The sequence below is a fragment of the Podarcis bocagei genome (assembly GCF_964188305.1).
Source record: "Podarcis bocagei genome assembly, chromosome: 16".
NCBI classification, from domain to species: Eukaryota; Metazoa; Chordata; class Lepidosauria; order Squamata; family Lacertidae; genus Podarcis; species Podarcis bocagei.
Window position 1 is genome coordinate 24,882,929 of NC_138142.1, and position 26,226 is coordinate 24,909,154.

At 49.0% G+C, this 26,226-nt stretch overlaps 1 protein-coding gene across 4 annotated transcripts in view; it reads left to right on the top strand.

Moving 5' to 3' along the window:
* EHBP1L1 (EH domain binding protein 1 like 1) overlaps positions 1 to 26,226 on the top strand; it is a 42,647-nt gene that overhangs the window by 9,414 nt on the left and 7,007 nt on the right. Inside the window, exons 1-15 of one of the 4 annotated variants that reach the window (XM_081175415.1) lie at positions 199 to 507; positions 3,158 to 3,215; positions 3,445 to 3,540; positions 4,302 to 4,355; positions 5,348 to 5,526; positions 6,647 to 6,801; positions 8,627 to 8,662; positions 9,983 to 10,075; positions 11,951 to 12,290; positions 15,832 to 17,584; positions 18,985 to 19,154; positions 20,034 to 20,082; positions 20,659 to 21,930; positions 24,571 to 24,625; positions 24,827 to 24,903. In XM_081175415.1, coding sequence (XP_081031541.1) covers positions 3,499 to 3,540; positions 4,302 to 4,355; positions 5,348 to 5,526; positions 6,647 to 6,801; positions 8,627 to 8,662; positions 9,983 to 10,075; positions 11,951 to 12,290; positions 15,832 to 17,584; positions 18,985 to 19,154; positions 20,034 to 20,082; positions 20,659 to 21,930; positions 24,571 to 24,625; positions 24,827 to 24,903 — 4,275 coding nt within the window. In that variant the 5' untranslated portion in view covers positions 199 to 507; positions 3,158 to 3,215; positions 3,445 to 3,498. Of the gene's footprint in view, positions 1 to 198; positions 508 to 3,157; positions 3,216 to 3,444; positions 3,541 to 4,301; positions 4,356 to 5,347; positions 5,527 to 6,646; positions 6,802 to 8,626; positions 8,663 to 9,982; positions 10,076 to 11,950; positions 12,291 to 15,831; positions 17,585 to 18,984; positions 19,155 to 20,033; positions 20,083 to 20,658; positions 21,931 to 24,570; positions 24,626 to 24,826; positions 24,904 to 26,226 lie in introns of those variants that run through there. The other 3 variants (XM_081175413.1, XM_081175414.1, XM_081175416.1) reach the window with 3 other exon arrangements.

Below are 26,226 nucleotides of genomic sequence, written 5' to 3' on the forward strand. Positions count from 1 at the left end.
ATCCTAAACTTCAGGCGGGGAGAGGAGCTTTATCTGAGGGTGTGTGTGCTAAAGAGCAAAGACTCCTGATTCGATTTGAGAAATGAAGGAAAATGTGATCAGGCCTGAAGGGCAGCAGTGGGGCTGGCCTCTTTGGACACCCGTGTTGGCTGGGTGCGACCTGGCCCAGCTCCGAGGAGGATCAGAGCCGCGCCCGGTGAAGTCTGGGAAGGGGAAGAAAAAGCTTCCCACCGAAATAACCTCTGTGCTGCTGAGCCAGAGTTCAAGTTACTGCCTGGCCCCAGAGCTTTCTCGGTTTCAAAAGCCCACTCCGGAAAGGAAAATGAGGAAGTCTTCCTTTCCGCTGCCCCACAGAAGCCCCAGGTTCCCTTCCACATGCCAGCAGAGAAGTCATTTTCTGCTGAGGATCAGCTCAAGAAGCTGGTGTGGTCCTTGAAGCTTGTGCACCTGACAAAGTGGGCTTCAGCCCACAAAAGCTTATGCCAACTTTGGTCAGCTCCATCCCAGGTTGGCAAAGGCTGGCATATGCCCAACTGAAGGCTTTGTTAGCTTTTATAAGATGCTGTTTTTGCTGGAAGAGACTAACCCTCTGTCGAATTTGAAGGCCCGAGGATGGCTAGAACAGCCCTCCTAAGCCTTCATGGGGCTCCCGGCTCAGGGCATTATAACCTTAAACTCTCTCCTGGTTTTTCGATTGTGTTTTCCCCTGTATATTTTCATGTTTCAATATGCCTTTTAGTATTGTTGCAGGCTGCCTCGAGACTTGGAAGTGGGGAGGCAACATTGAAATGTTTAAAATAAATAAATGGTGGGATATAAAGTGGCAGTTAAGGCCTCAGTCCGTATGGAGATGTAGGCCGCAATCAAACCATACGTTTAAAGTGGTGTGGAGCCACTTTAAACAGTCATGGCTTCTCCCAAATAATTATTGGAGTTGTGGTTTGTTACAGTGTTGGGAATTGTCAGGAGACCCCTATTTCCCCTCGCAGGGTTATAATTTGTAGTTCCCTGTGAAGAATGATTGTTTGGGGGAAGCTACAACTGTTTAAAGTGGTATCATATTGCTTTAAATGTAAGGTGTGGATGCGGCCTTACATTGGAACAAGTCCCAGACCCTCCCAAGTGTCCCTATTTTCCAGGGACATTTCCGGATTTATAGAAACCATCCCAGTTTCTGATTTGGTCCTGAAATGTCCCACCTTTCCTTAGGATGTCCCTATTTTCATTAGAGAAATGTTGGCGGGTATGCGACCCCCAAGCCAAGGAGATACACGCTTTAGGAGACATCCGGAGGCAGCCTTGTATAGAGAACTGTTTTAAATGTTTAAAGTTTTATTAGATTTTGATATATAGTGGTACCTCGGTTTTCAAACGTAATCCGTTCCAGAAGACCTTTCAGCTTCTGAAACGTTTGAAAACCAAGGCGCAAGGGGAGAATTTCAATGGAGAAAATAGAAAAACACACAGCGAAAGCCGTTCAACTTCCAAGGTGCATTCGAAAACGGAAGCATTTACTTCCGGGTTTTCGGCATTCAAAAACTGAAAGGCTCTGAGACACTCGAGAACCAAGGTACCACTGTATATTGGAAGCCACCCTGAGTGGCTGGGGCAACACAGTCAAATGGGCAAAGTATAAATAATAAAACAACCACCACAACAAGTTGTTGTTGTTGTTAAATAGGATTTCCCTATTTTTATCAGATAAATGTTGGAGGGTATGAAGTCCCAATGAACTCGGAGGAATTTGCACAGGACTTTGTACTTTGAATGCTAACAAAAAATATTTTAGATTCAGGTAGGTAGCCGTGTTGATCTGATGCAGTCGAAATAAATAAAAAATTGTCCAGTAGCACCTTAGAGATCAACTACGGTAACAGTTTTTTTTTATTTACTTATTGCATTTATATGCCGCCTTTCTGCCAAGGCACCCATTAAAAAGTACTAACACACACTTGACCACTTCAGTCAACGGACCTGGCACGGCTACAGATGCCACATAGTACCCCTTGTGCATTTGTAAGTACTCAATCTTTTAGTGTGGCAGCACCTAACTTGGGAACTCCCTGCCTGTTAGTATTAGGCAAGCACCCTCACTGTACTCTTTTCAGCACCTGCTGAAAACATTTTTGTTCAGACAAGCCTACCCGGATATTTAGAAAGTTTATGCAAGTCTTAATCTGTTTTTCGTTTATTATTATTAGGAGGGAAATAGCATAGTGGCAAAATCAGAAGCTGGGCATTGCTTGTAATGGAACTGAGGAGTAACACCACTGCCCCACACCCCATACTGGGAATGCAATAGCAGCAGTGGTGGGTTACTAAGCAGAAGAGATGACAATGTACCAAGTCATCCCCTAATACCACCAGTACATGCCTGGTTGGCCTGGGGGGGGGGGGCGGATCATAGCTTCCCTTTTCTCCTGAAACTAAATTGGGGAAGAGACCAGCCAAAGAGTTTCTTCTTCAGAATGGCATGCAAGAGCAACTTCCCAGAAGTCAGATTTGAACTGGAATGGGGGGTGGGGGGCAATTGCCACCACTGAAACAGAGTCCAAGAGTAGTAGCATCAAAAAAATGTTTTAAAAAACTGTCCAGTAGCACCTTAGAGACCAACTAAGTTTGTTCTGGGTATAAGCTTTCGTGTACATGCACTCGTATCTGAAGAAGGGTGCATGCACACAGAAGCTTATACCCAGAACAAACTTACCGTAATTCAATTTGTTTTAGATGCAGTGCTTTTCCCCCTCAAAAAATGTTTAGGGGTACTTTCATTTTCCTACCCATATTGAAATACTGTCCTTCAATGAGGCCAAAGTTAGATTCACAAAATGTTTAGAGGTATGCGTATCCCTGCGCCCCCCCACCCCGGAAAAAGCACTGTTTAGATGTGTTTAGCAGTTTTTAGATATTTTAAATACCGTATGTTGTTGTTGTTGTTGTTGTTTTATTCGTACCCCACCTATCTGACTGGGATGCCCCAGCCAGACAGGGATATATAAAAGTAATCAAGGCGTATCTGTAGAGCCAGAGGTTCCCCATCTCTGCCTTAGGCCTAAGAACAGGTAGAGGTACGTGACCTATACAGTACATCTCTATGGGTTCTAGTACGTTTGCCTCTTTGTTCTTGCTTCTGAATTGTCTTCTCTCCCAATGCCAGGCAGCCCGACAAGCTGGTTGTGGTCTGGACCCGAAGGAACCGGAGGATCTGCTCCAAGGTGTGTTGACTTTCTCAACTACGGCGGGGTTTGGCCTCAGCCTTCCCCAACCTGGGGCCCTCCTGCAGCTGACCGGGGTGGATGGAAGCTGTATAGATCAAAACATCTGGCAAGCCCAAGGTTGGGGAAGGCTGCCTTAAGGTGCAGGGTCCAAATCCCAGCAGAAGCTGCACCTCTGGAGGCACCGGTTGATGTTTTAGCTTGTTCTTATCTGCTTTTCCACCTGCAGGCTCATGGCTGGCAGCCAGGGATCAAGAACCCCTATAGGGGTACCGTGGTGTGGATGGTACCTGAAAATGTGGACATCATGGTGACACTCTATCGGGTATGGCAGCCACAGTGCTGGGAGTCTGTTCGGGGCTCTATGACTGACACAAGGAAGGCCTTAAGAGGAGGAGGAGGATTTCTGCCGCATCCACACCGCACATTTAAAGTGCTATGATACCATTTTAAACAGTCATGGCTTCCCCCAAAGAAATTATGGAAGCTTTAGTGTGTTAAGGGTGCTGATTATTGTTAGAGGACCCCTTATTCCCCTCACAAAGCTATAATTATCAATCCTTCTTTATAGGGAACTCTGGGTATTGTAACTCTGGGAAGAGGGTACGGGTCGTCTAACAACTCCCAAATCGCTTAACAAGCTACCAAAATTCTCTGGGGGAAACCATTTACTGTTTAAACTGGTGTCATAGTGCTTTTGTTTTGCGTCAGTGTGGCCTTTGATAATGCATTTTTCAAAAGAAAGAGGGTCGTGCGAGTGTACATAGACTGTAGCCTACTGTACCAAGTTAATATTTACGTTTATTTTTCCAGCTATTTTCCCACTGGCCCTGCCCACTACTGGCACGTCCCCACTCCCCACCTCACAGAATTTTGCCTAGACAAGAATGTGGCCCTCGGTTCCCCACCTTGGAAAGCCACTGCCAGTCAGAGCAGGCAATATTGTGCGAGATGGATAAACAGTATGATCGCCTAGAAAGAGGTTTGATTATCCTAGATGGAGGGTGCTTGTGATCAGATTGCAGCCCTAGGCATTGTATGTTCAGACCCCAACACCAGGTGACCTTCTTCTCATTGCTTTTCCAGGATCCCCATGTAGAGGAATATGAAGACAAAGACTGGACCTTCGTGATTGAAAACGTATGTGGAAGTGAACCTGTTTCTGGGAGCCTCAAATGTGGGCCTTGGTGGGCCTAGGAATAGGAACTGGGAGGAGGTGGGCCTTTTGTCTAAAGCTGTGGGCATCTTTTCTTGCCAGGAGTGTCCCTTGCCCAGCAATACAGACCTGTATTGATTGAGTTCTAAAAAAGCAAAAGAAGGATGCCCTCACCTCAGTCAGCAATGACAGGCCTTGTCAATGTCACTGATTTTTCACTCTGGGGTTGTGGCTGTGATGCTGTGCCAGTCTTAGCCCCTCCAGCAGCTTGCAAGTCCATCAGGGATGTGTGTGCTCCCTCTCTCCCTCCCAGCTCTGTGGTCCTGTAGCCATTTTAAACTATCCAGCGGGCTGCCATGTCTGAAGTGGAGCTGACTTGCATCCTGCTGCTCCAAAGAGACTAGAACTAAATGGGTGGAATTTGCAGAGAAATGGCTTCCTATGCCAGGCTGTTGGACAGCAAAGCAGGCTGCCTCAGATGGCTCCGGGCTTTTTTCCCCCTGGAGGTTTTTAGGCAGAGAGATGTCATAGTTGCAAGATTCCTGCCTGGATGGAGGGTAGAGAGATGGGTAGGGACGTGTAGAAACTAGACTACTGCACAAAGATAATATTTACATTCAAGGCTCCTCCCACTTTCACTGAGATGTTCCCTCCGGGAGGTTTCCCAAAAGGGAAAGCAGACCTCAGTCTGGAAAACATTCCCCAGTGTTAAAGGTGGAAAGGAAGTACAGTATTTTGACTTGATCCCAGGCAGATGATGGCAGCAAGGGCAATTTTCTGATAGCTAGAGACATGAGATTGTGGCTGAGTATGAGTTCCTAATGATGGGGAGGACGCATGCAGGGATAAGGGGTTTGAAAGTCATGCATTGTGAGAGGAATAAGGGGCAAGCGGGAAAGGTGAGTTTGTGAATATGCGCGGCGAGGATGTCAGTTGTCCTAAGTGGAAATCATGACTGTTAACACCCTCACGCCAGGAATCAAAGGGGCACCGGAAGGTCCTGGCTTCTGTGGATGTGAACCTCAAGCGCTTTGCCAGCACCACGCCCACCCAAGTGGACCTGAAGCTGAATCTGAAGCCGCGGTCGGTGAAGGTGGTGACCGCCACACTGCAGCTCACCCTCTCTTGCGTCTTCCTCCGGGAGGGGAAAGCCACGTGAGTGCTGCCTTTTGGGGAGAGGGTCATGGCGGGACTTTTAAAAATGAGGCTATCCTGGAATCCTTTGTTGCCCTCTCTTTGGGGAAAGCACCATAGCACCTTCTTGGCCTCCAGAAGGACCTCAGTTCAATGCTTGCTGTCTCCAGTTGGAAGGATCAGGTGGAAGAAGATGGGAAAAGACTCTTGCCTACTACAGACCCTGGAGAATGGCTGCTAGTCAGAGCAGGCAATATTGGGCTAGATTGTCTTGGCCAAAGGTAGCTTCTCATCGGGGCCCATTAACTCAGGAGATGGAGCACCTCCTCTGAATGTTGATAACAATCTTTGGGTTGTAGGGGATGGAAAAGGAAAGCACTTAGCGAGACAGGAACTTTGGAGAGTCACCACTAGACAGAATAAAATTGATTTATTTACTTATTTTGCATGCTTATTTTGCATTTGGGCGGTTCACAACATAAAACCACGATATAAAAACACAAAATAAATTATTATGTACAGTATTAGATTTATATACTGTCCCTCATCACAAGATCTCCGGGTGGTCCACAGAATAAAATGCAAGGTAAAAAACACAAGTAAATAGTTAAAACAAAACCAACTAAACAACACCTCCCCCTTCCCACAAACACATTTAAAAGGTTGTAGAATATTAATCAGCCAAGGGCCTGTTTGAAGAGGAGCATTTTCGCCCAGCACCTAAAATACATATAATGAGACGCCAGGTGAACCTCCCTGGGAAGGGCATTCCATAAATGCAGAAAAGGCCAGTTCTTGTGTTGCCACCCTCTGAGCCTCACATGAAAAAGGGTATCAGATGATGAACGCAGAGTCCAGGTTCGATTTATATGGGGAGAGGCGATCCTTGAGGTATTGTGGTCCTGAGCCGTTGAAGGCTTTATAGGTCAAAACCAGCACTTGGAATTGGTTGAAGAAAGTACTTGGCTAGATGAATAAACAGCTTCCTATCTTCCTATAGTAAGATCTACAATAACTGGATTGGCATCCATTGTTCAGGGAGCAGGGGAGTCACTTCTGGCCAAAAATGTCCTGGCGAGGGTGGATGATGGAAAAGCAGCTGCCTTCTTGTGACATTCCTTTAACCCTTTCGTCTTTGCAGGGATGAGGACATGCAAAGTCTGGCGAGCCTGATGAGTGTCAAACCCTCCGATATTGCCAACCTGGAGGACTTCGCTGACAGCGAAGAGGAGTCAGAGGAAGCCCTGAAGAAGAGCCGTCAAGAGGATAGTGCAAGCCAGGGGGCATTGTCTAAAGGTGGGGGGACCCTTCTGTTCCAGAAACCTCACATTTCTTGGGCCCAGCCCTGCAGACCTCTTTCATCAACGAAAGAGGGATGCCAGCATTTCCCCTCCAGTCTTCGAAGTCACCCCCTCCGTCTCCACTCCTGGTTCCTGGAACCAGAGCTAATTGTTCCTTGCTAGAGCTTGAATTGGAGCAAGCGAGCTGCTTGGGTTCTGTCAAAGTTCACTTTAGTTAACTTGCAGGTGAGCTGAGGTCTTTTGTGGAGCTTTGGCCTGGCCCATCAGCTCTTGGTTTTCCAAGACTCTTTGTAAATAATTAACTTGCTGAACCATTGAGGTCTTGCCATGTGTTTTTACTTTGCTCTTATCAAACGTAGTTTGAATTGCCAGTGCTGTTGCTTAAGAGAAATTAATGAAAACAAACCTAAGCAAAAGGGTGGCCAAACTCTAAACCCAAGGGTGGGGAACCTGTGGCCAGATGTTGCTGGACACCAGCTCGTATCAGCCCCAGCCAGCATGATTGGTGGTTGGGGATGATAAAGAGTTGTCATCCAGCAACCTTGAGGTGGGGTGCTGCTGGTTCCCACTCTCTGGTTTAGGTTTTATTGTTTTCATTATATTTTTCTCTGTATTAATCTTGCTTACTTACTGTCAGCTGCTTTGGAGACCTGATGTCGGGTAGAAAGGCATCATATAAACAAATAAATGTGGGAGACTAGTACTAAAACAGTAGCTTATTGCCGATAGCCCTGACCATTGTCCCTGTTGGCTGGGCCTGGTGGGAACTGAAGTCACAAACAACTTCTGGAGGACAGCAAGTTTCCCATGGCTGGTTTAGGGTTACATCTATGAGCCTTGGGCTTATGTACGTCCCCTTCGGGAGATTGGAATATTTTCCTTCTCCTTCAAACTCATCCAAGCCTCTTTACATCTGCACTTGGGGGAACTCTGGTTAGTCTATGGCTAGTTCAAACATCAGGATCAAACTGGTTTATGATTCTGGCTTCTTCATTATCTATAGTTTAAACTAACCAGTGTTTCCCTGACTTCATACCTATGTAACAGGGAACGTTGCTTAGTTCCGATTTGTCCCTTGTGGCCATGCCAGAGGAGGAGAGAGGGAAGGTTGCAACCGTTGTTCAGTGCAGCCTTGTAAAAAAAGCTCATAAAAGTTACAAGGCTACCATTTTTTACTAGCCTGCTAAGAAGCTACCTGCTTGCATTTCCATGCTCTCTCTGGAGGAGGAGAAACATGTAAATACAGTGAAAACCAAGCTGACTAGCAGAGGAGGGATGGAGTGAACTATCCATCTTCTCTTATCCCACTGCGTTTCCATGCTGGTTGTGCTGGGTATACTCTGTACTTCCTCTTCCCTCAGAAGGTCAGGATCCAGAGGATGATGAGAAAGATGCTTCTCTGCCTGAGACCCCAAGAACCGCTGCCAGTCAGAGCAGGTCATACTGGGCTAGATGGAGGGAAAAAATCTCACTGGGTATAATGCAGGTTCTGTCCCCACTTCTTCCTATTGGACAGCACAATCACAGAATTTCCCACCCCATCAAACATCCATTGGCTTTCTGGACTCTCTTTGCTTTTCCTTCTCAAGAGATACCGTGTCTTTCTTGCCTGGCTGGGAGCATCGTTGTGCTTTTCAAATGTCCCTTTTCCAAATTTAATTACTCATGCATGCCCTGCCCTCTTCCTAGAATCTGCTGTATCATTCCTCACCTTCCCCCACAGTGCTTCTCCACCAGTGATTTCGCATTTGCTTCTGCCTTTAAGTCACTCTCTCTCTCTTTATTCTCTGTCTGTCTGTCTGTCTGTTTCACCCATTCAGGATTTCTCCAAAACGTGTTGACGGACTATTTTGCAGGTAGGCGTAGGCAGACGCCCAAGGTTTGCTTAGCACCATTGAACCACCGTTTTCATAATCTGGCTGGAACTCAACCTCTGTGACTTTCTCCCAATGCATACTGGGGAACTTGTGACTCATACTCACAATTGTGGCTGCTTATTCGGAGGGTGTTGCCTGTTGCGGGTTGATTAGCATGTAGCTAATGATTGTGATTGTGTAATGCAGGCTTCCCCAACCTGGTGCCCTTTTAGAGCAAGGCCAGCGGATGTATTTTAGCATAAGAGGTGGTGTTCTGTTTTGTGTGCATGAGAGAGAGAGATTGCAATCTAAATCAGGGGTTGCCCACATGGTTCCTGTGGGTGCAGTGGCGCCCTTGAGGTCATTCCTGCTGCCCACAAAGTCTCTTGAGCCAATTAGCAAGGCCTTTTGAAAAGTACATACAGCTAAAGGAGGAAGTTGGAAGAGTGGCACTCTTTCCCACTTTCTCTTTCAGCTCTATGGGCTCTTCAAGGCTCAGCTTAACTCCACAGAATCCGGCTTTTACCCAGATCTCTTGAAAAAGCAAAATGTGAGCATGTGCTCTCTCTGCTGCTCTGCCAAAGAGGGGGGTGGGGTGGGGACTGATCTGGGGAAGGGGGAGAGAAGCGAATGGAGGTGACCACAGCAGTCGCTCCAAAGGCCAAATATGATCATAGTTGGTGATCCCTAATCCAAATGATGGCAGTAGTAGGAGAGGAAGGGGACAAAATGAAGAGGTGGGCTGGATTGCAAGGGCCAGTCCTTTGCAAGCCTGTGTTGTGGTTTCATTTCAGTTGGGAAGGGGCTCTAAAGGATTGAGGCTTCACAAGGCAAGAGGGAGAAAGAGAGAGCGGGCAGCCTTCTGCGAGGGAGTTCCAGGCACGAATAGCAGTGTGTTCTTGTGTTGTTGTTGTCGTCGTTGTTTCCAGAGGGATTCTTTAGCTCCGCATTTCCTGCATCTAGCAGGGGGACTAAAATGACTGCAAAGGGACCAGGTAGTTTGGGGGCTGCTCTGGGAGTGTTTGGCATTCGGAACAGGCAGTAGATTAAGATTAGAACATGTGAAGAGCTCTAAAGCTGGATTAGGCGAAGGCTGGGGGGGGGTGTTGCATCTGGTCCAGCCCTCTGTTCTCCCAGTGGCCACCCAGATGCCTCAAAGGGAAGCCCAAAAGCAGGAGCTGAGCACAACAGCAGCTTGTGACCCCCAGTGACTGGCATTCAGAGGTAGAAAACTGCCATTGTGGCTAGTAGCCATGGATAGCCTTAACCTCCATGAATTGTATCTAATCCCCTTTATCTTTCCTCCTCCTCCTAATGCAGACACTTCACGGGATCTGAACACTCTGGCTGAGGAAGAGGAGGACCCGTCTGCTCAGAGCACATTGGCAACAGCTGCCCCTTCCAGGAAGGAAGGTAAGCGGGAGGAAGGAGTCTGCCTACCAAAGGTTGCTGCACCCCTTGTTCTGCAGGGGTGTGGGCTGGGCAGAGGGGAGAAGTCGGCCACATCCACATCATACGTTGAAAGTGCTATTGCACCACTTTTAGCAGCCAGCAGCCAAGGCTTCCTCCAAAGAATCCTGGAAACAGTAGTTTGCTGAGTATTGTTAGGGGATTCCTCATAGAGCCACATGTTCAGGCACCCTTGACGGATTGCAACTCCCAGAATTCTTTGCAGGGGAAGCCATGACTGTTAAATTGATAGGAGTGTTGATGTGATGCTTTGACTGATGTCTGAAGGGGTGTGTTACTGGCATGGGTGAGAAGCAGATGTAAGGGAAGAAGGGGGTTTCATTTGTGGTAGAGAGGATTAAAAAGGATAAATATTTGAAGCGGTTTTTTGCCAGGTCTAGACCCGTGATTGAGCACCTCCTGCTTGCAGGCCTTACTAGGTCCAGCACAGGTCCCAATTTAGCTTGCAGTGTTACCTTGCAAAAACTACACCTGCTTCTACCACACCTGAGAAGTTGTCACATGGGTTGCAGTTGCCAAAAAGCAATTGGCATCCTGAAAGCGTGCTCCCAGTTGTTTTTTAGCAAGGGAGGCTTGCTGTCACTACCAGTCAAATGATAGGCATGAACTTCAAGCCTGCTGAGGTCGGCTGCATTGTAGAGTGACCTCCTGGGCACTCTGTAGCACAGTCAATCAGTCAGCACTGATCAGCTGTGACTGCAAGCCCTGCTAGGATCTTCCTTTGAACTTAAGCTGGACTGCGGAGGAAAAATGGGCTACCTGATGTTGTAGGTGGTATCAAGTGATTGGCGAAGTGGACCGTTAGGGAAGCCAGGATCCAGCTGGGAAAAGGCACTCCTAGCTTAGACCATCTAGCTCCACATTGTCTCACGGTGTGGCTCTCTTAAGGATCTAGGGAGGAAGCCCCAATGGGATGCAGAAGGTCCCAGTTTGAATTTCCAGCATCTCCAATTAAAAAAGAACGTAAGAACGTAGCAAGCTACCTTATATGGAATTAGAACATTTGTCCATCTAGTGCTGTGTTGTCCACACTGGCAGGCAGCAGCTCTCCAGGCTTTCAGGCAAAAATATACCAAGAAAAACAAGAACTCCAACTTAATAACAAGAACTCCAACTTATTTTACGTTTTTTCAGGCAAAAGTAACACAGAAGAAAGCATTATATCAGGGAAGGCTGCTTTGCGAAAAATGTGCAACGTGTTAGGCAAACTTCACACGAGACTGTGTCTATTAGGAGAAATTTTGCACAAAATGCCAATGAGTTTTCATTGTTTTTTTGTTTTTTTAATGCAAACTGATGTGGAAACAGAACTTCAGATGGGGTAAATGAGAAACTGAAAGAAATGGATTTATAAGCTAAGTGAACATATAGAGTTAGCAAAACTAACAGCAGTCATAAGATCCCAAACAAATCAAAATTTAACATTAGAATGGAATTGCTTTGAAGAATATATGGGAAAGTACTGTTCTAAAAAGAATATGTTAATATGCATAGATTAAATATGTAAAGTTGATGTGAGAATATGAATAAGTAGGTAAAGCAAAGATGAAAATGTAATCAGGAATGGTTGTAAGAGATGAAGATTATTGGAAATGCAGTGAAATAATCAAATAAAAATTTAAGGAAGTCAAGCTGTGGTGGAGGGAGGTGGGTAGGGTGCCTTTTTTGAGTTTGTAGGGACTATATGTATAATATGTATATTTGTGTTATTGGTTGTTGTGTGTATTTGTGTTATTTATATGTACTTTTTCAAGAAATGGATTTTAACTGATTTGCCCATCCCTCCCAACACCTGAGCTCTTCTCTCTTGCCCCATAGCTGTTGCTGAGGTTCCCAAGAGCCCATTTGGTGCTAATCCCAGTGGCACCATTGCCCCCTTGGACAGCCTTCCACCTACGGCAGAGCCAGCCCCTACCATCTCTGGGGTGGCACCCTTTGCAGTAAGTGGTGCAGAGTGTGCTGGGAGTGTGGGGCACGGAGGGGCAAGTGGTGTGTTGCCAGGAGGAGCGACTGGCCCCTCAGGAGGCCCGGACACCCGGAACCAAGCTGCGGGGACTTTCTCAGAGTTGGCACAGGCAGGGGCTGAAGAAGAGAAGGAAGAGAAAGGACCTGAACTTCTCCGGGGACAGCTGGCGCCATTGGACAGCACGGAAGTTAGGTGAGTGCTGCTTTATCGGGAGACGGGGGAAGTTGGACACCTGGGTCCTGTTGCAGAATTTGAAAGAAGGAGCATCTGTTTGGGTTTGAGCAAAGGGACAAGATGCGACATTGCGTGCATTTCTCGTGGCTGCTTGTTTTTCTCTCTGTCTTAATAAGCGTCACTGATAAAGCTTCCTTTGGGGTGCAGATTTGGTGGGGTTGGGGCTTTTTAGAAAAAGAAAAATGGGACTGTGGAACAGAGGATGGGCTTAAATCCCCCTTCCGTGTGTTCAAAACGGTCCCAATCCTCTCCTTTCTGCTACAACTTCTATTGTTAAAAGGGGTGGGGGTGAATTTTATTTGAGATCCACATCTGTTTTGGCCCTGGGCTCTGTTCTATGCTCTTGCTTTCATGCTGTCACTCCCTCCACATCTACACCATTACATTCAAAGTACGGTGCTACCTCGGGTTAAGTACTTAATTCGTTCCGGAGGTCCGTTCTTAACCTGAAACTGTTCTTAACCTGAAGCACCACTTTAGCCTATGGGGCCTCCTGCTGTCGCCGTGCCGCCGGAGCACAATTTCTGTTCTCATCCTGAAGCAAAGTTCGTAACCTGAGGTACTATTTCTGGGTTAGCGGAGTCTGTAACCTGAAGCGTATGTAACCCGAGGTACCACTGTACTCTTATATCACTTTAACCATCATGGCTTCCCCCAAACGATCCTGGGAAGTGTAGTTTGTTAAGGGTGCTGCTGAGAGCTGTTAGGAGGCCTCCTCCTCCCCTCACAGAGCTATAGTTTTCAAGAATCGCTCTTCTCTGAGGCTTCTAGCTCTGCAAGGGGCCCCCTGACAACTCTCAACACCCCAAACAAACTACAGTTCCCTGGATTATTATTATTTTGGGGGGAAGCCATGGTTGCTTAAAGCATTATCATAGCATTTTAAATGAATCATGCAGATGGCCCCCCCTTCCTTCCTTCCTTCCTTCCTTCCTTCCTTCCTTCCTTTCACGCTCTTGTTGGACGCAGGAAGTGCAGAATCCCTCGTGCTTTGTTGTCTGCCTGATGCGCCGAGGAAGGCGCCTCTATTTATTTTGGGCGGGCCTGAAATGCATGTGGTAGCAAAGGAGCAAAGTGAGACGGACAGCTGCGAGTTTTGCTTCTCCTTTCTTTGGGTGTGAAGGTGCTTGCCAGATATAGCTGCTTGTCCCTGCTACCCCACCCCCAAGGCTAGGAAGACGTAAGACTGTTCCACTCGCAGGAAGAAAAGAGAAGTTTGCTCAAAGGAGGAACGGGAAGTGAGAGGCCTCTCAGGGCAGGGAGGGGTTGGGGAGAGGGGAATTCGGCTGCTTAGAAGGACGAGGGTGGGGCTTGGAAGGAAGCAGGACTTCACTGCCCCATTGCAAAAAACATATTCCCTCCTCCCCAGCACTGTTCTTTAAAATGAGTCTTGACTACATGGTTTTGCTTAGGTGTGTGGGGGAGGGGGCAATTTCAAAGCCTCCATATACCAGTTGTTGGGAGTCTCAAGCCCAGGTCTTGCTTTCAGGCTTCCCATAGTGGTCATCTGGTTAGATTAGATCAAGGTTTCCCAAAGGGTTTCCAACAGTTGTGTTTTGGGGGGTTTTTTGGACTACAATTCCCATCATCCCTGACCACTGGTCCTGCTTGCTGGGGATGATGGGAGTTGTAGTCCAAAACCAGCTGGAGACCCAAGTTTGGGAAATCCTGGATTAGACAAATTTATGGAGAGTGAGGCTGTCTGTGGCCTCCAGGATCAGAGGCAGGATGCCTCTAACACGCCACTTGCTGGGAATCACAAGCAGGGAAAGTTGGTGTTGCACTCTGGTCCTGCTTGCTGCTTTCCACTGGTCTCCTTCTTTGCCTCTGTAGGGAACTTTAAAACAACAGCCACAAAACCAAACCCCTTTTGTTACGAAGGGTTCTGGGTTGTTGTGCAAGAGGGCAATCAGTTGCTCTGATTCACTTTGTGGTAGCCGATTTTGTACGAGTTTCTCCTTTTCTTCTCGTAAGAAGAGCCTGGCTACTTGGTCAGACTAAAGGACTACCTAGTGTCCAGCATCTGGTCAGATGTCCCAGTGCAGGGACCCCTCTCCAATGCTGCTCCTCAAAGAGCAATGCCACTTCTGATGCTGGAGGGCATATGTCGTCACCGTGACTAGTAGCCATCGATAGCTTTACCCTCCTCAAACGTGTCTAATCCCACTTTAAATATGCCTGTATGGGTGACCGTCACTGCATCTTGTTGCAGTGAGTTCCATAAGTTTAAACTATTCCATAAGTTAGCTATTTTATTTGCAGCATTTCTTTGCTGCTTCATAACGTAACGTCCTCTGGGCGCTTTGAAATAAATATGTAGAAAGTGTTTAAAAACCTAAATGGATGGGCAGCATAATCCCTTGCATGGATCAGTGCTCAAATTATGGTTGGAGGAGGAGCTATAGGGTCCCATAATGACGCCCACAAGTCCCAACTCAGTCATATTGTACCCCTCCCTTGTGAACTTTTAAGAACAGTCACTAATCTAGGAGGTGGGGAGCAAGTTCCTTTTATCTCCCTCCATATTTCAAAAACTGGCAGGGGTGATCTAGAGCTAGCTTTGGGCAGGGGTCATTTGTACAAGAACCTGAAGTTCTTACTATTCTTACTCTTATTCTTATTAAAATGTGTGTACCACCCTTCATCCGTAGATCTCACGCCGGTTCACAACATAAACTTGCAATATAAAAAAACACAAAACACATATTAAAAATAAGAACAAAAACTCCCACAACACATTTTAAAGGACATCCGATATAGTCGTTTGAGTGTGGCTTACAGTGCTTAGATGGGTCCGTTCTACACCATAGGACTGCTCTGAATTAAGAATGGGGAATTTTGGGCCCTCTAGACATTGTGGGTCTCCCAACTCCCATCTTTCCTTACCTTTGACTGTGTGGTCTGGGGCTGATGGGAGCTGGAGTCCAGCAACATCTGGAGGGTCCTTGGGATGAATAATTCCATCCACAAAGAACTGGGGTAGCCAATGGTCAGGGGCTGATGGGAGCTGTAGTGCAAAAACAGGAGGACTGCAGGTTCCCTATCCATGTCGTTGAGGTCATTTTTCTGACTTGCATTCTCTGCCCTTGTTTCTCCTGTTTCCCCACCATGCCTGTCCTTTCCATTTCTCTCTGGACTTTTACACCGTCCTGTACCATTTCCCAATGCTTGCTTCTGCTAACCTGCAAAAAACAAACAGGGCTGCTGTTGCCCAGGGTCAGTCTAGAAGGCAGCCGTGTTGGGGAAGTGATGGTTGTTGTTTTTCGCATGCCTGCATGCACATGCAGGCAGTGAAGTGGGTCTCAGAGCAGAGATGGAGAGTTAGGATCCCAAGGGAGAATGCTGGTAGGAAAACAGAAAAGGTTGAGGCTGGGAGACAGTGGTGGCTCCATCCCAACTCTCGCCCAGGAAGGGGTTTGAACTTTTCATTGGCAGAAGAAAGATGTGTTGTCCTTTTGGGGCCAATTTCTCAGGACTTGCCTTTCTTGCTTGCTTCCAGGCCTGGCGATATCTGGAAACCCAGAGAGCAGAACCCTCTTCCTGTGCCACAGAGGAGGAAGAAGAGCCCCCTCAGGGGACCTCCAGGCCCCACAGATTTCCCTCTCTCGCCTCCGTTGGCACCTGAGGCGCCCCCTGTGCGGAAACGCAGGCTGGAGAAGATGCCGCTGTCCCCAGAGTCTCCAAGCCCCTCGGCAGAGGTGGCCACACCTTTGGTGGAGGACAGCTCCAATCCCCTCAGCGTGCCCTGTGCCCCAGATAGCCCGCCTAGGGAAAGACTAGGCCGCAGGAGCCTGACAGAAAGACCCTCCTCTCCCACCCATGGTTCTGTGGTGATGTATTTTGCAGAAGACTCAGCCCTCGCTGAACACAGACCCCTCCTAGTCACCGACGATGCAGAGTCCATGGGATCGTCTTCGGATGCGGCCTTCATGGCCTTGTCTCCCCTCATGGGGCCTTCCCCCATGGCTGCTTTTTTTGGAGAAGCAGCAACTAGCGCAGCAAGAGAGCCATCCCTGTTAGCAGTTGCTCCTGTCTCGCCTGGTAGGGGTAGCGCTGTGGTGAAGATGGAGCGATGGGGAGGGGGGACATGGACTCCTGGAGATGGCAACCTGCCTGAGGTACCCCCGTTTGGCCCAGCAAGAAGTGGGGTGGAGGAGGAGGAGGGGGTTGCTTTCAAAGGAGAGCTTTCTGATGGCGAGCTGGGCTGTGCAGTGGAAAAGATGCCCCCTTTGGAACTGGAGAGGGAGCAGATTGAGGCTGAAACCAGCCAGGAGGCATGTGAAGCTGTTTCTGTTGAGGAGGCTCCTAAATGGGAGGAAAGTTGGATAGGGGACAAAACAGAGATGGGCTGTTGCCAAGTGTCTGAGGGGCTTGAAGGCCCCAGCCCACCAATAAGCCTTTCCCCAGAAGCGCCTCTGCAGCAGGTGGAATTTGTGCCAGAGGAAGATTTGGCTGGGGTGGGTGGCAGCGGCCTTCAAACCTTGCCAGACTCGCCACTGTCTCCTGCAAGGGAGGGCAGGGAAGAGGTGGAAGAGGTGAGCATGGCAGAGATGCCCATCCCGGTCCTCACTTCCCCACCCAGTCCTGAGAGGAGTAGGGATGTGGGTGACAAAATGGCAGCTGCTGAGAGCAGTCTCCAAAGCCTGTCGGAAGGCTCTGCGTTTTCAGGACCGGAGGAAGGAGAGGCAGGTGATGGGAGGAATCCTGAGGGGAGAAGAGCTTCTGGAGGGACCTTTCATGAGGAGGCGGCTAAAGAGGAAGCTGCTCAAGTGGAAGGTATGGCTTCTGAGGATGGAGAAGAGCAGTGCAAAGAAGAACACATCAGAGAGGAAGGGCTGGAAGGTGTTCTGGAGACGGCAGCAGCAGCGGAGTCGCACAAGCCAGATGGGGACAGGAGGAGTGAGGCGTCGGACCTGGAATTTCCAGAGAGCAGTGCCCCCAGCTTAAAAGCGGCAGGGATGGGCCAAGAATGGCTGAAGAGCTGCAGTCCGTCAGACAGCGGAGAGGTCAAGGCAGAAAAAGCATCCAGCACAGAGGCAGATAATTTGCCACTGAAGAACAAAGAGCAAGCGGTAGTATCGACTGAAGCTCCTCACCCCCCAAGTCCTCCATCACCTCAGAGCCCTGCCTTACCTCTCCCAGCTCCCCGCTCCCTCAAGGAGAGGAGTGCCCGGTCCAGCCAGGAAACTCTGGCACCAGTCCCCCCACCCCGTGGCACAGCAACAGACCTTGGAGCTCAAGGCGAATCCCAGGTACAGAAGGCCGCGCCATGCCATCCTCCTTACTGTCGACAACCCATGGCCAATTCTCTCCCCTGCTTTCTCAATGTGCACCTAACTCTGGTTTTGTTGTGGGACACTCCCTGCTTTGTATATAAGGAAGCGGTGATAGGAGGGCCGAGGTCAGAGCATGGTGGTTGGAGCCTTGTTGTAAGATAACTTGAAACTATGGGATCCCAGAACCTCATTCCTTTTAAATGTGTTTGATTCTGGAGCAGTGAGTGTTGAACCTTACCAGTTAAACTGGGTGTGGGATTTGGAGCAGGAAGGGTCCTGCTGAGACAGAAGAGGCAGAGCTCATGATGGCTCCTAATTTCCTCCTGTGGGGAGGGGTGGCAGGAATACAGTGTAGAGCAGAAGACCTACAGAGACCCAGCTGGGGCTCCCAGCGATCATAGCATGCTGCAGAGGGACAGGTGAAGCAGCATGCCCCATGGCCACTGCCCATGGGCAGGTTCAGGGATATTTGCTGGTTTGATGCTTGCATCCCGGCCTATATAGAAAGCTGCCTTATACCAAGTCAGACCCTTGGCCCATCAAGCTCAGTGTTGTCTCTGCAATGACTGTCAGCAGCTCTCCCAAGATTTCAGGCAAGCAGGAATTTCTCCCAGCCATATCTAGATATGCCGGGGATTGAAACAGGGACCTTCTGCATGCAAAGCAGAAAGCTACAGCCGTCCTGCATGTATATACGTGTGTGTGTGCTTCTGTCTTTGTGTCTCTGTGTTGGTTCCAACAAGCTCAGTAGAGCAGATTGGCCAACAGTACCATATCCCACGCATGGCAGTACACAATAGTAAAATATTGTCAATGCCATGTCGTAAATGGATAGGTGTGCAGGAAAGAGTAACAATAGTAGGCAGAAAAAAAATAGAATTTATTTTTTTAAATGCTCGGGAGCACCTGAGTGTTATTTGAAAGGGAGTTCCATGACTCCTGTGTGTGTGTGTGAGAGAGAGAGAGAGAATGAATGAATGAATGAATGAATGAATGGCTGAATGTGTTGCTGTCCACCCAGCAGAAGCTAACGCTGGGACAATGAGCTGAGCATCTTGAGCAGACCTTAATAGTTGCATATCCATCTTAACCCTTGTGCGTGAACAAGCATACTGAAATGCTGATAGACCCAATTAGCAGTGGCTGGATGACATGCAAGCGCCATCTTCACTGCTACTTTCCCCAGGCATTGTTGCTCCCACCAGCCTCGGCCAATGTGGCTGATAGCCAAGAACGATGGGAGTTGTGGCCCAGCAACACCCCACTCAGGACCTAGAAAGTTTTGCCACAATTGTGGGGGCAGGGAGGGAGCTATCCGTGTCCCTTCACCCAGACCCATGACCAGCTTCTCCCCTCCCCTACCCCACCCTTTTTAGGTTGACTCCCCCACCAGCCCATCGCTTGTGAGTTCCAGCCAGTCCTTGCTGGAGTGGTGTCAGGAAGTGACGGCAGGCTCCCGGGGTGTCCGCATCACCAACTTCACCACGTCTTGGCGCAATGGGCTGGCGTTCTGTGCCATCCTCCATCACTTCCACCCAGAGAAGATGTGAGTTGTTGTCTTGCGGGCAGAGCTCCTGTTCTGATGGGAGCCCATGGTGGCGGCTGCATGGCTGTTTCACTGTGGCAGAGAACTGACACGTAAGGGAGCTGTCCTGATGGCAGACCCAAAGGACTAGTGTCCTGCCTGTGGCTCTTACAGTTAACCTAGTTAAAGAATGTTGTCTGGATTCATTATCTCTTCTAGAAGATCAGTGTGGTGGAAGCAGCCTGCGTTCTATCAAGTCACGTCATTGGTCCAGCTAGTTCTGTAATGTGTAGACTTCATGTAGCAAGAATCTCTCCCAACCCTACTTAGAGACGCCAGGGATGGAACCTGGGACCTCCTCCATTGAAAGCCCCTGAACTATGGGCCCTCCCCGTTGAATTTATATGCATTTGCATGTTCCAGAAAGCTCAGCAAATCTGCCTTTGCGGGGATGCTGCAGGAAATGTGAAGAACTTGGGAATCTGCCTTAGAATCATAGAACTGTAGAAGGGTCGTCTAGTCTTGCAAAGCTAGGCTTGCAGGGCACCATGAATGAACCCCTCAAAGCCGGCCGGCCAATGGGTAGGGGTTGCTCTGGCAGTGCAAAAGGCTTTGTTGGAGTGAGGAGAGCCCCCTGTGAATGGGGTGGGGAGGAGGGTGTCTACTGGCCTGAGCAATGAAACACCCAGAAGCATAGGGATAGAAAAGAGATCAAGGCACCCGGGGATAGACTGTTTTAAGCAGAGGTAACGAGAAAAGGTTGGGGGGTCATTGTGGCAGTAGGGCCAAGTATGGACAGTGGTGGTGGTGGTGATGATGATAGAACGTTTTGGGGTCCCAGGTGATCCAGGTCAAAGCCTGCTCACAGACTTTATGCTTCTCCCCCCTTCCCACCTTCAGCAATTACGAAGCCCTGGACCCGCTTGATATCAAAGAGAACAATAAACTGGTGAGTCTGTAGCTCCAGCTTTCCTTGAGCCAGAAGAAATTGGGCCAGGCTGTTGCGTGGACATGTTTTAGAGGGACACCTTTAACATAGGGAGGTCCCAAGGCCTTGTCGGGGAGAGGTTCGCATCCTTAGCTGAGCTATTGAGTTTTGGGTGGCTTTAAGTCCAAGTTACTCAGCCTAGACTACCTCACAGGGTTGTTCTGGGGATAAATAATTCAGAAAACTCTGGGGTGGCCCAGAGTGAAAAGGACAAGACAGGTGCAGGAGGCCTGTTTCTCTCAGCACTCCCACCTGTAAAACAGGTAATAGTGTCAAGTTGGTGTAGTGGTTAGAGTGTTGGCAGGTTGGGTTAAAATCCCCACTCAGCCCTGAAGCTCACTAGTGACCTTGGGCCAGTCACTTACTCTCATATATCTATCAGAAAAGGTTTTTTAGCCCTTGAAAAATGCAGTAGGGGAGGAGGAGGAGAGCATGATGTTAACAAATAAAACCCTGTTGTGGAAAAATCCCTTTGGTTGGGAAAAGGCTTTAACAGGCTCTTTGAGTTCCTCTCTCTTTCTCTCCTTCCGTAATCAGGCCTTTGATGGCTTTGCCTCACTGGGGATCTCCCGGGTGATGGACCCTGCCGACATGGTTTTCCTGGCTGTGCCCGACCGGCTAATCGTCATGACATACCTATGCCAAATCCGGGCTTTTTTCACTGGGCAAGAGCTGAACGTGGTGCAGTTTGCCGCCAACAGCAACCAGACCACCTACAAGGTGGGCAAATTTGACACAGACTCGTCTGGCTCCATTGATCCTGCCAACTTCTACTCTCAGCACCTCCACGTTGTCGCCTCCCAGACAGAGCAGCCCGGTGGGTCGGGCGCAGAGGACTCTGGGGTGGCAAACGCATCCAGCACCATGCCAGAGGAAGGCCAGAAGCCAAAGTTAGAGGATTCTGCCCCTGAGCATTCTCAGAGCGAGGAGAAGGCAGATGCTGCAAAGGATTCTGGGAAGGCAGTTGTGACAGAGGACAAGGTGGCGGAAGCCAACAGTGCTGAGCCGCTACAGCCTGTGGAACTAGATCAGGCACCTGAGGTGGTGAACATGGCGGAAGCTGACAAGAAGGGAATTGTCAATGGCACAGCCGTCAAGCCAGCCGACGAAGCCACACCGGAGCCCCTCAGAACTGTGGACTGTAAAGCTGAGGGTGCCAATTCTGATGAGAAGGCTGTGGCTGAGAGTACCGCAGACACACAGTCTCTTCCCACTAAGGCGGAGGCCTCCCAATCTGATGGGAACACACTTGTTAATGGCACTGCAGCTGATTCAGCCACGGAACGTGGGGCCATTTTTCAGGCCCAAGTGGATTCTAGGACTGAGGCCCCGAAGCCTGGTGCACAAACCGTGGCTAATGGCACTGAGGCCAGTCAAAACCCTGAACGGCAGGAAGAGGTCTCTGCCCTGAGTGACGCTGAGACTGCTGCCTCAAAGCCCGATGGGAAGCTGCTGGCCAATGGGGCTACTCTCGCTCAGGGTGCGGAAGCAGAGGCTTCTGGGACAGAAGCCGCAAGGCCCGAGGGGAAGCTGCCCACCAGCAACGGGGAGAAGCTGGTTCCCCCTCCGCGGCTGAAGAGGATTGCGTCGCGGGGCAGCATCGAACGCCCCTTGCAGCGTGCACTGTCCACAGGGAGCCAAGGCCCGGTAGCCCCCCCACGCTCCCACGCTGCCAAGTCCACCTTCGCCCATGTGCGGGATGCAGACCTGGTGAAGAAGCGGCGCTCACGGCTCAAAAGCGAGTCCCTGTCGATGGACGAAGGGGAGCCGGGGAGCCCGGTTGAGGACCCTGCCAGGCGGCTGGCCATGGTGAGTGGAGCTCCCAGGGAGACACTGGACAAGCTTGCTTGGGTGTGTTGCCGGGTTAATGTTGCATGGCCGCTTTTTTATCGTTGCACTTCTGGTTTTGCTAACCCCTTGCCCTGCTGAACTAAGAGCTTTTATAGCACGGGATGCTTGATCTAGGAGGGTCTAACCTAGGCCTAGCAACTGCTTCAGATCCAAGCTTTTGGCTTTGAAAAACATGCTGCTGTGGAGAGAGTGCTGCTGGGCACATGCAGAGTTTCATTTCCATCAGCACAGCCAAAGCTGCCCATTTGGCTTCCAGGTACCATTGAGCTCTGGCACTGGTCTCCTGCTTTTGAAATATGGTGGTTGGGTTTGATGGACAGGTTTCGAGAACTGGGCCTTTTCGGCTGCCTTTTGTAACAGCTGCCACCCTCTTGGAACACTGCTTGGATTTCGTGAAACAAACTGGGTGCATTGTTGGTGTGGTGCTGTCCCGTGTCTTGGAAGTTTAGCTGCACAGCCTTTGATTGCTTCTAACCCTGGTATTAGGGACCTTGTGGCCCTCCAAATGTTCTTAGACAGCAACTTGTGTCATCATTGGCCATTGGCTGTGCTGACTGGGGCCGATGGGAGTTGCAGTTAGGCAACATCTGGAAGAGCTGCAGGCCTCCCTGTCTCTGCCCTAACCTGATTTTCTGTTCTGTTTCTCATTGGCGAATGGGTTGTTCTGTGTGGTTTTTGCTCTGTCCACAGATGAACTAATAACAGCGTTTGCATTGAAAGCTTAAAATTTTGTGTGCCTCTCACTTTTGAGTTGTCCTGGTGAACTACTAATCATTTTATTAATTAATAAAATAAAAACTTACTTCTCCGTTCTTGGGGTATGTGTGCTTGTGCATGATATCCAGCCATTTTAGATGGCAAAGTGAATTCTGGTCCCACAACTATCAATCTGCTAGGCTTTCAAGTGCCATGAGACTCTCCTTTGTTCTTACTGCTTTAAGCAGTTATGGCTTCCCCACAAAGAATTCTGGGAGCTGTAGTTTGTTAAGGGTAATGAGAGTTGATAAGACAGACACACACACACACACACACACACACACATTCCGCTCCCAGAGCTACAGTTCCTAGAATAGTTTCACAAACAATTGCTCTTCACAGGGAACTCGGGGAACTGTAGCTGTGTGAGGGGAATTGGAGTTTTCCTAATGACTCTCAGCACCCTTAACAAACTACAGCTCCCAGAATTCTTTGTGTGGAAGCCATGTCTGTTTAAAGTGGCAGTGCATTACTTTAAATTTATGGTGCGAGTGTGGCCAGAATCTGTTTTAGGTATGTCTTGTGCAGGGCTGGGACTGGGATTGGTTCATGATGCAGCTGCCAAGGCCTACACCCCTGCAGAGGGAAGACTGTCGATTCTCAGAGCCTTTTGGCCCAAAAGGAAGTGGGGTGGGGGGAGCCATACAGAGGCCATCTTGATGGAAACCTGGAGCCAGCACTGATCTTCTGCTTCCCAAGTACGTGCCTTTTATGTGCGCTGCTTCTATGCTTGGTTTGCTAATTTTAGTGCAGGCAGCTAGGCTGCATACACCTGCTGTAGAATAGTCTGCTAGTAATGGGCTGTGGGTCATGTTTTCATCTCCAGTTCAAAAGATCAGGAAGGAGGAAATGGGAAATATACTCACCTCTGGCAGACACCCAGGAGAGCAGCTTCCGGTCAGAGCAGACAATATCAGGCCAGATGGATAAAGTCTGACCTCTTTCCTTTAATGCCTTCGTCACCTCTCTGCATTTGCAGCTGATCAGGGCAGCTGGCAACACCCCTAGCTGGCTGGTTTCTGATCAGAGCTTGCTCGCTTGCCAGCCATCTCCATGTTTCCATGTTCTTTTACGAATGTGCCATTGCATGGTGAAAGGGTGAAGACCATAGAACTGTCTAGGGGAAAATGCTGACCGAAAACCTGCAATTTCTCACTTCCAGACATTGCATTAAAACAACTCCTGTCAGTCCCATGGCTGATGGCCAAGGCTTATGGAAGTTGCAGTTCAGCAACGTCTGGAGGGCCAAAGGTTCCCCACCCTCTTAAGGCAATAATAATCTGTTGTTTGTTTAAATCAGGCATTGGCAAACTCAGCCCTCCAGATGTTTAGGGACTACAATTCCCATCATCCCTGGCCACTGGTCCTGCTAGCTAGGGATCATGGGAGTTGTAGTCCCAAAACATCTGAAGGGCCGAGGTTGCCTATGCCTGGTTTAAATGTATAAATTAAACACTTGCTCTGGTGCTCTGTAGCAACTTGGGAGCTTCCAGATATCTTGGACTCAACACCTGCAAGGAGGGCTGGGGCAGATGGGAGTTGTAGCCCAAATCTTCTGGTGCACACCGGGTTTGGGAGGTTGGGGTGCCAACTCATGGTGCCTTCTAGTTGAGACTCCAGGTCTCATCAGCCTAGGCAACGTGGCACATGGCCGCAGGTGATGGGAGCTAGGCTCCCACAACATTGGGGGGGGGGGAGGATGTAGCCTCTCCACATCTGTCTCCCGACTCTGTTCAACATTTTTCAAAGATGAAAGTTACATGAGTCTGTTTGCTTTGCTGAGACCCAATTTCCTCTCTCTCTCTCTCTCTCTCTCTCTCTCTCCCTCCCTCCCTCTCCCAGGAGGATGTTAGCGATGGGGGCTCAAGACCCCGACCAAAAGTTCAGCGGCACCCAGGTGAGTTTGGATCCTTGCAGAGTTGGTAGGCTGGAACTAAAGAGGTGGACAGCTTGCTTTTTCCTCCATCTCCCAAATGTCTCTGGAGGGTCCCCTGCATAAGCAGGTGCTCTGGTCTGAATACCCCTTCTATCTACCCCAGCCCCACAAAAAAACTTGTGATTAGCTCAGACTGGTTATCTTTGCCTCTCTTCTTCACAGCCCCTCCAACTGCTACCTCCCAGGAACTGCCCCAGGACACCAGCCTGAAGATCAGCACCAATGAAGAAGAGATTCTGGTAAGATAATAGGAACAATTGGGCCTCATGAGCTTAGAATCGCTTTTGGAGCAAGATCTGATTTAAAACGAAACTGCCTCATTTGAAAGCAGCCTTTCTCTGATTAGCAGCTGCTTCAGTTGGTAAAAAAGGTGCACCAGAAAAAGGAAGCTAGTCCTCTAACACCACAGCTTTTATAAAATACACATTCCCCCCCCCCAAAAAAAAAGAGGAGACTTTAATCCTAAAATCTGATCCATCTCTGCCCTTTTTGCCTGGCTGGGGGCTCTTTAACAACGGCATGAAAAGCTTGAATAAATGGAGACTCTTTGAAGTTATTATTAACCATTTAGCTAAACATAACTAAATGGAGCCTCCATGTCCTAAAGCAATCTACCTCTGATTTCCCAGATTATGGGGACAAACCGTAGTCAAAATTCAGCTCCTTGTGTCCATGAGCTTCTCAGAAACATTGGGCTGACTACTGCTGATGATAAGTGTCCTGATCTTGATAAAACTTTGGTTTAACTCACCAGAGCGGTCCTCCAGTAATAGGAGATGGGCAACATTTATTAGACTAGTTTCTTCTTAGCTGCAGTTGTGTTGGACAGCTTATTCCGAATCCTAAGAAACTTGGCTTTAACACTTGACAAGTTTCTAGGTCTTAAGGAAGGTGTCCAAGAGCACAAGTCCCCGCAGGAAATTGCATGGCCTTAGGCCCTTAGGGGAACCACATGACTGCTGTGCTGCACAGGAGGCTGTTTCAGTTCCTACCCAGACCAGCCATGTTCGTAGCGAGTGAGTCATCCAAGTTCCTTTATTGGAAACAGAAACCTCAAAATACCCCATATCTGCCCAAAGATGCTGATGTGTTGGGGACGTTGCCACCATCTTATGAGGAGGGTTTTTTCCCAGGGGGAGTGGAGACCTTGCTGGGTGGGTGGGTGGCAGCAGAGTTTGGCATCATGGCACATACAGGCAGCCCCAGGTGGCATATGGCTCTTAGCCAACTTCCATGCCTCCTAGGGGTCTCTTCCCTGCTAATTGGTGCTGGAAGCAGACCAATTGCCTGCCTCCCCCAACCCTCACCAGTTATGGGTGACTATTGTCTACAATGATTGCATTCTCCCTCCACTGTCGGAGGCAGTTGCTGGGAGTCTCAGGTGGAGAGGAGAGAGCTGTTGCACTCACGTCCTGCTTGCAGACTTCCCATACGCATCTGGAGAATGCTGTGAGATCAAGTTGCTGGACTAGGGCCACATTCTCACCATATACTTAAAGTGCTGTGATACCACGTTAAACAGGAATGGCTTCCCCTAGAGAATCCTGGGAGCTGTAGTTTGT